The sequence below is a fragment of the Bombus affinis genome, chromosome 8, assembly GCF_024516045.1.
Source record: "Bombus affinis isolate iyBomAffi1 chromosome 8, iyBomAffi1.2, whole genome shotgun sequence".
Classification (NCBI taxonomy): Eukaryota; Metazoa; Arthropoda; class Insecta; order Hymenoptera; family Apidae; genus Bombus; species Bombus affinis.
In genome coordinates, this window is record NC_066351.1 from 5945305 (window position 1) to 5958261 (window position 12957).

Here is a 12957-nt window from a genome sequence, read left to right on the forward strand (position 1 = left end):
GTTTGGAACATTTTAGAATTTCATTACTACCGTAATGAGTAAACTTATACCAATCTCAAAACGTACATTTAGTAAAAAATTAATATACAGCTCCAGCGACGATCTTAAGAATATCATAAATCTTACAGATAGTCCCACTGAATATTCAAGCTTATTAACGTAACGAATGATTGATTGCTTAAATACTTTTGTAATTGTAAACTTTTGTACGAAACGTATAAGCTTAGGCCATAAATGCCCTATAGCTTCTACATATAATATTTAGATTTATTTTAAATCTTATCAATATGATCATGATATTCTTATCACGCTGCCAATGAAGTTCCAAAGTATTTTATACATATAACGTACATAATATACTCGTATTCATAAATGGTGTCTGCAAATCTTCGAATATTTTCATGAAGATATTTCTATGTAGGTACTTATTAAGTGCAAACTGTTAAAGCAAAAATGACGATATTCTGGGACTAGGTACATATATTTTGTTATAATTTAATTTATGAGCACTTTCGTAAGGAAGGAAGAGTTAAATCATCACTAAGTATTTACGCATATTTTTCATACCAAGAATAAATTGTGCTTTAACCGGTCTTCCATAATTAACAGACCCGTTATTCCGAACGGAAAGTGGCAATTTCGAGGAAAAATGACCCCGTCGATACGAGTGCTCGTTATTCATCGAATTATGACCATTTTAACATACTGGTTGACAGATAATGAACAGCTGATTTCGCGTAATTGTTCATTAATCAGTAGGTCGAATGTACATAAATTTCAACGGAGTACTCGTCGACGCGCTTCCAATTTCAGTAGATCATTGTAAAATATAGATCGTCACGATCTAATGAAAACAGTACTTAATTTGATCACCGTGAACGATACTTGAAATAACTGTTTGGATAATTTATAGAACCTCTTCTCTTGTTTCGACCGATTAAAGCCCTTTTTTCTATACCTCCTACACGTATGAACTATTCGCTGTGAATAATAGATTTTATATTACATATGTTAGTTAAGAGCGTTTAGGTATTTATTGAGAAGAATAAATGCGCGACCAAAGAAAGAAAGTCTAATATGGTGTAGAAGCGCAAAATAAAAACAATTATATTTACATTAAATGCTTGAAATTATAGTTCGAATGAAAAGTTCGCGGGAATACAAAATTTAGATAGACGTGAAATAGATAAAAAAATAAGAAAAAGAAAATGTATCTGTGTGTATAGAACTAGAAGAATAGAAAGATTCATATTTGTAAACTGAGACTTATAAAAATTTATAATAATATAATAAGTAACAAAATATTTATTTATTATTAGAGAGCTGACCACAAATCCTTTGTATGCATTCGCGAAATATTTTTACCGTTGAAGATCTACCTCATATTTTCTACTATATTTATACAATCATAATATATATCAGTATGAAGATTTTAAAAAATTCCAAAAACTATAACTAAAGGTAATCTTATGAAATAAAGCATTATTCGTTTACTTATAGTAACAAATTTTACTAGGACAATATGAAATCCTAATATCCCATTACAACATTAATAAGCTCATTTTGAAACAGCAAAATCATATTTATTTTGCCGAAGGAAATGGACATTTCATATCACATGATATGCAAAATCAGAATTCCTTTTCAATCCATGTCGCTCGCCGTCGAACTAGCGACGTGGAATGTCACTTGGCATACTAGCACCAAAAGCGTGACAAACGAAAGCAGCAGAATTTTCGCGCTAGTCATGTATAAAAAGTACCCAACACAGGCAAGCAGGCGACTATCGAGTGAACCGACGATCGATAACTATCGTTTCCCGTGATTTACACCAAGCCACGCGTATCACATACGTAATCTTCACTTGTCTTGCAGCAGAACATCCTCGAGAGTTAGATAAAAATGCCGCATACACACTTTGAATGCGAAACGTCGCGTTCTTGTGCAGTTTCGCGTAAAACATTCTTCGCTACGTGACATCATGACGTCGACGAGAAACGAAACGTTTCGAGAAAATACTGCGTATGAAGATTTCTTGACCGACAACGAGCTTCATCTGGAATAATTTGATGACTACAGGCGATAAATCACATTTTTTATTTCTTATGAAGAAACAACTTTAAAACTCGATACATTCTTAATCAATGTCAAAATTGTGTTGTCAGTCGGTTTTGGAGTTAAACGCGTGTTTCAGTTTTCTCCAAAATTTGAAAAATATTGCTCATTGTGATATTAAGGTATTTAAATATTGTTTGTCTTAATAATTGTCTTAATATTACATTTCAACTTATCAGCTATTTTTAAAAGATTATTTCGACGCCCATATTAGAACTCCTGTGATTAATCATATTTCTCTTATTGCAATTTGTAATCTGTATTTCATAGCATTTCTTTAATAACGCCTTTAAAACCATATAAAAAATCTATGCAGTTCAGTCGTTAATTGAGTAATATTCCTTGTCAGTGGGGAATAACTCGTTGAGCTCTCACTTAAAAAACATCGAGATAGCGCGTTAGAATATGAAAAAAAAAGAAAGAAATCGTTTTAATAAATTTCGTAAATGGCGAACGGGCCGGAAGTTGTTCTCTGTCGTGAATTTTCAGTTTGAATTAATGACGGCGTAAATCTGCCCCGTGGATTTTATTGGTGCGGCAGGAGCACTGCCGCACTATGATAATAAAGATGCTATGCGGTAATAAAGAGCAATTAAGTTCGTTTTTTTATTTCACCTTTTTTATTCATTTCTGAAGCTGTTCTATATCGAGAAACGTTATATCACGTGCACAATGCTTCGCAACAAGGTTGATTAGAGAGAAAAATAGAAACTGAACGGGCTACTAATGGAAAAGCAAATTTTCGACAAATGAGGAGTTTTTAAACTGAAAGCCAAACGTATAGAAACAGCGCAGCGTAGCAAACTACTTGATTTTCTTTTCCTTTTTCATTCGTTGAACTCGGTTTTTCTTGATGTTAAATTAACGTTTGAAAAACAATTTCCTATTAATCAACGCAAATTAATGCACCGTTTAATTTATTCGCAAACAAACGGGATAGTGTTTATTTTCTATTCTTGCTTTACCTTTTTATATGCTAGCTTTTATTTTCCCTATAAGTTCATCAATCGACTATATCAACACGACGCGCGACTCGTGTCCAATCTATTTGTTTCGATTCGACGAAATTTAATAGCGTTACTACGGTTCATCGGCTGTGCTTCATCAATCAAATTTCTCAACGATTAAGATGTCATTAATTTTGTTTGTCCTTAAGCGCGAACTGCGTCCAATAGTTTCTTAAGGAGATCAGCGCAATCTGGTTGGAGGGCCAGTTACATGATACAAATGAAAATAAATACCTAACTTCCAGACTATTCCTGTCGCCGTATACACAACATTCTATTCAGAGAACGTTGAAATACTCCTACAATCACGCGGTATTCGTCATAATTAATTTCCACGCTGTCCGCTCTTTTGTGTGGCCCGCTTGCAATATCGTCCTCATACTTTCATCCGGCGACTTTTTTCAAAAGTTTTAAATTACCGCACACCTAGCTCGTTAAAAGACCGATCTGCAGTCATTCCTTTTAAAAAAACATCGCTTGCTCATTCTCGTGGCAATTAACTCCTTGTCTCTTTGATATTAGCTGGCTCGAATCAAACCATTTAACGCGTTCATACGAACCGCTAATTATCGTTCGATTTTCATCCCAGTGAATGATGACGTTGCATGATATTGCCAACGTAATGAGTATCGAACGATATTTACTTGACACTGGACCGAAACGAGCGATCAGCGCCGAGAAAGTGTTCGCTCGTGAACAAACGATTGATAATTTCATTGTTTATAAAGGGGATCGAGTTTTAATATTGTTCGGCTCGCAGGAAAAATCGAGGGAGAAAATTATTCGATAGGTTTATCAACGATGAAAGTTTGATTAAATGTTCTGTAATACCAGGCTCTTTCTCGCTTGGCTTGTTTCTCGAACGTGATCCGAGATTATTTCCTAGATTACGGGAATATAGTGTCGTATATGAATTACATACATGTATATTTACTTTTTAGGATTGCTGTGATATTATTATTCAATTTCCAAGAATAGCGACGCTCCATAAAATCATGTATTAACTATCGCGTCCTATCGATAGAGATTGGCCACTCGATCACAGAGCAATTATTTCCCTTCTGAGTCGTTTATCGATTACCAGTACAATGGTTAACACGTGCAGCTGACAAGAGAACAACGCAACACCATTTTTCCGTCCGCCCCGTGGCTCCGTAGAATGTCACAGAAAACATTCCGTCCAACCAACTGACATACTAAAATTTTGCTGAAAAATATCGCACGTTCTTAAACTTTCGATTAATGTTGAAAATCGAGTACCATAAAGAACAACAAGCTTCATAAACTGCATATTATACTCTTAAATAACAATGCACACGTTAAACGTGTTAAACTACACATGTTGCTGTTTGATCGTGGTTTCGTGTGTTATCGGCCGTACAAGATCGACTTGTTTCGCTCAAATCCTCGCGATAAATATACGATTACGTCGAGGCTGGCTAACGAGTAACGTTGCAGAACGATTAAAAATCAATGGCCGGAAGGGTTGTTGCTCAACACCGCGACAAATCTTCATCCCTGTTCGATGGCGAACACTAACCACCCGCGGGCGTAGCATCGAACACGGAAACCAGGGGGCGGGAACAATGCCCAGCGTCGACCTCGAGCGTCTGAACAAATACCGTCTCTAATTTACATTTTAATGGATCTAAATTGAAATCTGCTAGACACGGCCGAGATAAATTGTACCGAGGTTACACAGGCTATTTACTTTTTATCACTTATTGCTGACTGGTGGGCAGCGTTCGCTCCGCTGTGTCTGTTCGCGCGCGGAGCAAATTGCGAATTGCTAATTATTCCCGGGATCGTTTAAAGTATAAATTGGGGAACGATGGTTATTACTGTTTATTCGAGACTGAAAATGGTAATTTGATGCGAAGAATCCTCCGTTGGACAGAAATATTTATGTATTGTTGAACCTTCACGATAGGGCACGTAGTTGTAATAAATAGATATAGCTAACAGGTATAATAGCAGATGCAATATTCAGTTAACGTTCGCATAATTTTCTGATTCTGTGCAATGACGTGTAATAAAGTGTTTATGTCCGTTCGAATATGAAATATCAGGAAATGTCTGCGTTTTGATATGCAGAATATAAGATTACGAGTTTAGATGTACATATTTAATTTAAGATTCATATATCAAATAGCAAAGCTCCAATTAAAATTAAAAATTGATTATATTACAGTCATATATTTGTTCTAATATCTCTAATATTTCAGTGTTACATTTAACATATTTTGTGCTATTAATTTTGTTTTATCCATTAAACAATTTCAACGTGCCAACAGCGGTCCACTATAATTTAGTCATTACATAGTTTAGTATGCATTAATATTCAATGAGTTTTAACAGCGTTCTAGCAATTTATCAATAATCTACAGCAAGTTCGAGGAGGCATTCAATGTTTAACAAGTTCCTACCTTGCGCGTTTTGATGGATTTAAATAACTGACAAGCTGGATTATTACAAGTTCTTAATACAATTCCTATGTAATGTTTATAGACTTTTAAGGTGGCAATCTTAAAGTTCAATCAATCACAGGTCTGGTTTCAACTTTTAATAGATTTTAATTACTACATTAGATAGTTAAAAATCCCTAACACTTGGATGAAAATAAAAAAAAATAAAAGAATTTCTTCAAATACGAAAAAATGAGCTGTGCTTGCGTTTAGAATTAATATCATCTGTAATTACTGCTTCTTAAAATTAAAAGTAATGCAACAAGAGAAATTATACGACTAAGATATTCGCATGATTTTAAATGCAATTAAAACCATAAAATCGACGGCAAGCCTGAGTAAACATAACTTTTAAATCCCAAGAACATAATAAGGCGACTCAATTTATATACATACATCGCGATTACTCAACCGGGTCAGCGATGCTTCGAAGAAGCTCGACTAACCGTGGACAACGATAAATTGCTAATTACTTTGGAACGGTTCTCTCTCTCTCTCACACACACTCACTTTCTCTCTCTTTCTCTTCTCATCGTCAACTACGGCGAAAGCGCAGGAAATCTCTTCTGCCTTGGCTGAACGTTTTTCACGGGAATTGGATAAAGGTAAGCGAACGCGATATTTTCGAACGCGTTTAAAACGTCAAGACAAATTATAAATAATTTCTCAAGCTGCGTGTGGTATATCAGTTAAGCAGTATAATTATTTTTTATTTATAATACAGCTTTTATTAATATTAGTACATTTTTTATTAGATGTTGCAAGGAGAAATAAAATAACAGTAAAATTGGAAAACAAATGGAATAGAAAAAGACTATAAAAGCTCAAAAATAAATAAATTTGTTGTCTCTGTTAAGCATTAATACGCTTTTTTAAAAAGGAAAAATTTGTGATAATACTCTTTAACTTTAAATGCACAATTTTTCAAAGTATGATAAGATACGCTTTGAACTTTTCAATTTCCATAATATTTGCTGAATCTGTGCAAAGTGTTTCTTGCCAAATATATGACCATACATTTATATATAGTATTATATTATATATATTAATGTATAATAATAAATATAATAATATGTTCGAACACATTACTATGGATATACATCGTCCATAAGTGTTGGGACACCTGCTGGCCCCATATAAAACGTAATAATTGACTCAATTTATTACAAAGGCGATTATTCAGGTAGAAGCATCTATTTAAGCAAAATAACGATTCCGAATACACAACAGAAATTTGTAAAAGATATTTGCAACTGTTGTGGGAAAATAATCAATTAAGGATTACAATTGACGTCCACTTTACTTTAATTAAGGATTACAATTTACGTCCACTGATGCTTTAATTTAAATTTTATTGAGAAAATTTTAAGTGAATTACATAGTAAATTCAGGGTAGTCTGCTGAGAGTTAAACGTGACTCTCGCAATCAGTCAAGGAATGTATAAAATCAAAGGATAATAGATACAGTAGACAATCTACTGATGTTACGTGAGCGTACAAATTCATCAGTTTTTGAAAGAAACCAACATGTTTCTGTTATTTATAACATAATTGATCATATATATTTATTATACATATAAGCTTTATCTATCCCACGATTTCAATTCAAATACTAATCCTAAGGAGTTTAATAAATCTCAAATGATTTCTTCCCTTCTCTCAAAGATTTATTTTAGCGAGTGTTCTATTATTTCTAAACAGAGGTATATGTATCTCAAAGCTACACCAATTAACAATCATAATGATAGTATCGACCACTGTTGCAACCCTTACAGTTCTGTCTGCCTCAGGAAAATCTAAAGCACGTTGTTCATCACTTAACAGACCGTATTAATCCTCGAATCCTATTCACAACGGCCTCATTTCTGTGATTCTTTTTTTCCCAAGCAGCATCCACTCGAAACAGATCGTGGTCTTCCAAGATGCATCGAAAAGCATTTTATATGCACGCCGCATAAACAAGATATCCGTCTTCATTTTACCGTAACGCAAGAAACAACGTTATTTATGAGCTGACCTGATAAATGCACGCTACGAAGAAGAATACGGCCTCGAGCTAACGAATTTTCCAATTACAACGAGCAATTCGAAAGAACGACCGCGGCGAACTCCGAACAGATATCCATGGAATAATTTCTGGATGCAGCATACACAGAACACCGCACTCTTTTATCCCTCATTTCTGATCGCGCCGTGAATCATTTTCTAGACGCATCCACCGAATAATTGCGAGGCGAACCGTGGACGAGAAGAGTTACAAATTGCCCCTGTATTACGAGTAATTTATAATTATAAGGCCCGGCGAACAATCTGCGCCGATGTTTTTCGCTGTGCAACCTGTTATTTCGCGCTCGACTAAATATTCCTAGGACGCGGCGGGAAAGGAAATAGTTGCTAAAACTAACCGAGACTATCCTGCCTTCGTTCCTGTACGTATGTCATGGATGAAAAGGAGCGAAAGGAAGCACACCCTCGTTCGTAAATATCTGGATACGCTATAATATCGTATAAAATGTGATAATCATTGTAGATGATTAATGGCCATTTATCTTAAGAAAGTACAACAGGATTTTGTAAAAAAGTATCTGTGAGAAGAAAACGTTGAATTAAAATTTATTGAAAAGATTTAGAATGAATTAGGTGAAAAATTTATAGTAATAATAGACAATTTCGAATAATCGTGAGATTTGCTCTCGAAATTGTTTTAATTTCAACTGTCTTTCAATAATATGTATTTGAACATGTATCTCTGAGATGTAATGAGAAAATTCGTATTTCTGACGCAATTAATGATATTGATTTAATGAAATCAGAAACTGTTTGAAATATTATTTTCATAAAGATTTATCCCACTACAAAATATAAGCCAAATAAAGATTACTTAATTTCATACGTAAACAACGAAATAATTTAATTTCATTTTTAACTAATGAGATAATTTGTAGGGAGATCATTTGCTCGTTCAAATAAACTTAACGCGTAATCATTTCAAAATAACATTTAGCTAAATAAAATAATGTATTATTTAAACATTTATTTCTCAAATATATTTGAATTTTATTATCCAAACAACGCACATTCTCATTTATTCTTGAATAGAATTATGTAAAGAAAATATTTGAGAAATAAATGTTTAAATAATACATTATTTTATTTAGCTAAATGTTACTGTGAAATGATTACGCGGTCGAATAATTTTCTGGTGATTCAATGCGGTTCAATATCAGTCAACTCGATACTTGATGATTAAGGAATGATAGGATACAATCAAGTAAGCAGAATAAATCGTTTATTCGCGATGATAACGCGCAGTGAATGATGTCAGCATTACAGGAATAAAAGAAGAGAAACTATTAAGTATGTCTTGGGTTGGTATATGTGGCGTAAGATTACGTATGATGATATCGTATCGGAAGGATTGATGACTTTCGTTATGTGTTGCGATAACTTGTTGAACGCACTTTTGCACAATTCTACCTCGGTCTAAAGACTATGCTGAACGTTTTTCATCGGTAATTACAGAAGATAAAGTAATTCAGCAATCTTGACTAGTGTTTTTTTCACCTTTGTCGAAGAGATCTGTCGGACGTCCATGTGCAATCTTCAATTTGTCATGCCGCTCTTAATGCGCTATCTTATTAGAGAAACCAGAAAGCAGATGTACTCGACTTGATTGAGTTATATACGTTGTTTCGTATGAAAAATATTGTTACGCGTCGTGAGTTCACTTGCACTTTGAATGCGCCTCAATTATTCTATTCTATTCTGTTCTGTCTTACGAGATAAATCATCCAAAAGATGCGAAAGTGTTTGAAAATTTAAGCTTCCCTTGACACTGTTCTCCACGTTAAATAGGAATATTTAAGAAATATTTAAAGGTAAATAAGAACAATACTATTCTCTCCACGAAAAAAGACTTTAAAATATCCACAAAAAATTATGTGGACACTACCGTAACAAACTTTTATGAATACACAGGCTCCATAATACTTTTATAAACCTAGTTTCGCGTTATTGTATATTAGAAAGAATCAAACAAAGAACAGGATGTTTCTCATCTGAAACTTTCATCAGTAAGGAAAGACGAAATTTCTTGCGATGCACAGTACTTTCTTGGCGCAAACTAGGGAAAAATAGGGTTCTCGCGACACGATATGTCAATTCTATGCATCCATCTCCGGAGAATTTTATTCCCCTGCCCCTGGTCCTCTGTTACATGCCATTGAGAGAAAAGTTGAGAAAGAAAGAATATTGAGAGACGATCGGTGATATTGCACAAATCGCGCCTCCAGCTATTCTGAGACAACACGTACGGCGATTTCGTCTTTTTCCTTCCGTCCCGTACAATCCGAATCACAGAAATCCGTGCAGACTACTCGAACCTTCGGGATATTCTCTTTGCGCGAACAACTACAAAGAGGATCGGTCTCTTACGTGCATTAATGCAGGAACGTGATCGAGGAAATCGAACGAGGGACCTGTGTTCCGTGTAAACACACAGTCACACGTATATACGAGCAAAGTATTCTTTGGTATACATTAAAATCTTGAATTTATACATTGTGGTAGTAAATTCATGGTACAACAAAAGTCAAGATGATTTTATGCCACAAAATAAAAAGGAAATCGAGAACTATAAATAGAATACATTCGAAGCTTTATTTTGGAGAAAATTGAGTTTATAAATTCAACTTCATTAATTTTATTCGTGTTGTTTGTGAGATTCACATAGGGAGGAACGGAAAAGAGGCATCGAGACTTTTTGTCAGTTAACAGTCAGTCAATGAGTGAAGAAATGAAAGGAAGTACCGTTAAGTGGAAGACTGAAGTCTGTGATTACTCTAACGATCCCCCTGATAATTGGTTTTCAGCAAAATTAAAGAGAGAGAGCAAGATCTTTTGAGGATTATCACTGACAGGAAACGAGACATCAGTAGCGTTACGGTAATGGTAATTATTTCTATGAAAATGTTACGTGCTAAGTATCCATCCTATAGACGACCTCTTGCTCTTCTTACAGATTGTGTAAAAAAATAAAGAAAAAGTTCCATCTTCTCTGTGTCCATTCTACAAACAAAAAAACAAAATACCGTTCGTCTTTCTTAAACATAAAAGATTCTAGTACATTGTAACTTGACGCGGATCGTTATAGACCTTTGCTAAAAAAAGAAGAAAAAAAAGCAGATTCACGGATAAAACATGCTCGATAAAAGCGAGCAGTAGCAGTTCCTTCGTTTCATAATACCCACGCTTTTTTATTTTCTTCGTTTATGAAAAGAACAAACTTGATGAAAGGAACAACTTTATCGCACGTTGCAATAGTGCTTCGCGACGACACTTTCAGCGACCAATATCCTCGATTTGATGTATTGACTCAATTGATTATTCTGTGTAATATAAAAAGCATTTATATCCATAAAATATAAGAAACGAAGAATCATAGAGTATTACAATAACGATACCCGATAATACGATGCATAAATTATGCAAACATTCGCAGTCCACTCATAAGGATTGAATAGTAATGCTATAAATTTTATTCGTGCTTTTACGATTTTAAAACCACTGTGCGTCACTCGGCATCGTCGAATGCGCATGTCGTTGAAAGTTCCATTATACCAGGGACAGTGTAATCTAGAACGTTCCCTCGTTGATTCAAACATCGATGGAAGACAATCTACGCTTCTGCAGCCTTGGTGCAGCCTTGGTACACCCTGTTATCGATTCCTTCTCGCTCACTTATCGATAATTTCCCACCCTTTTGGCCCGGACGCTTATCGATTCTGATCACGAGTGCACCTCCGAGCCCATCGAAAACACAGAGAAAATTTGAGAGACGATAAACGAGGCGAACCCGTGAAAATTAGTTTATACGCATAACTCGCGTGTCTGACATGACAGTTCCAATTTCAGAGATAGGTTCTGTCGTGGAAAGGAGTGGCTGATTTCGGTATGGAGAGGGTGGGAAAGTTGAACGTAACTGGAATCGTGTCCAGCATTAATTGCATTCTCATTTAATTAAAAGACTCACCAGAGAGGTGATGAGGTAACTGTGATAGTCGCTCATCATTCCTATTTGCTGAGCCTGCTTCAACACGTCGTAAATCCTCTCGGTAGAGCAATCCAGTACAATGTGCGACTCGGCCGAGTTTTTTATCTGTTTTAGCAACGGCCTGAAACAGAAGGTAAAATGTAGGTTAGTATATATGTGAAGGTGGCGAAGGCGAAACCATAACACGTCTCCCGCGCTTCGTGGGCGGATATTTTTTTGCTGATTTTGCTATTAATACTAAGATTGTATGGTGGGATGTAACGTATACCAATACTTCTGAAAATAATATTAGTGTGTTACTGGATATATTCTTCGTACTGTTAATATTCAACATCATTTTCCCATATCGGATCTTTTCGTTGCAACATATGTTGAGTTTTGATTGTATCGCAAGAAGATATTCGTATTTTAAACTTCCAATAAAGCTAAACGTGTTTCGTATATTCATATAATTCGTGTTCGAAAAATTGGCACAGTGTGTAGCACGGATTAAAGTTACTGAAGTCCTTTAGGTATATCGCGACTTATAGTGAAATTTTTAGGTACGCGACTTCCTCGGTTTTAAGTGTCGCACGAGATCTTCGCGAAAGCAGTCCCTGGTGCTTTCACGCCATCTCCTTTTTTACGAACTTGGAAATATTACGGTCGTTTCATGTAATTTTCGAACATGATGTTTCCGAGAAAGCGATGCTAGTACGGTAATTCTGTGGAAGCGACTGTAGTTGATAGAATATTCTATTGTGTTCTCATCCCTGTAAAATAAATCTTATACATTATAGGGAGAGAAACATTTCATCTTTGCATAAATCACTATAAAGGTTCTTTTTTTTGCCTGATCCTTGATCCTCAAGAAAGTTTTAAAGAACATCATCTATGACCAATCAAGTCAAATAAAATAGCGAATATGTATTATGGGAATCAAAAAATTAATAATTATGAATGAAAAATTATGTCTTTTGAATGAAAAAACCATAAAATTCAATTTTGTAATAATTAAAGTTAATTTCATATTGTTACTCTTCATACAGATTCACTTACAAATAGATTTTCTGTCATTAGAATTTCAGTACCATTAAGTTGACTGTCGTCAGATTTTGTTTGATTATTTGCTATTTTATTTGGAGTTTTTCATAAGTCATATTTTCATCACCAAGATATAAAATATATATAAAAAAAGGTAATATTATCGGAGAAATTACATGCTATTGATCAATTAATTGTTTTGCAACTATATGTATGTTAAATGGTGCATTCTATGCGAATTATTGGAGCTAGCTTTAACAGCCATTATCATATGGAACAGTAATTTATATCGTTA

At 34.7% G+C, this 12957-nt stretch overlaps 1 protein-coding gene across 5 annotated transcripts in view; it reads right to left on the minus strand.

Annotated features, from left to right (window-relative positions):
• Positions 1-12957, minus strand: part of LOC126919631 (glutamate receptor ionotropic, kainate 2-like) — a 283328-nt gene that overhangs the window by 44602 nt on the left and 225769 nt on the right. For all 5 annotated transcript variants that reach the window (XM_050729101.1, XM_050729102.1, XM_050729103.1 and 2 more), the window contains one exon: positions 11619-11760. In XM_050729101.1, coding sequence (XP_050585058.1) covers positions 11619-11760 — 142 coding nt within the window. The remainder of the gene's footprint in view (positions 1-11618; positions 11761-12957) is intronic.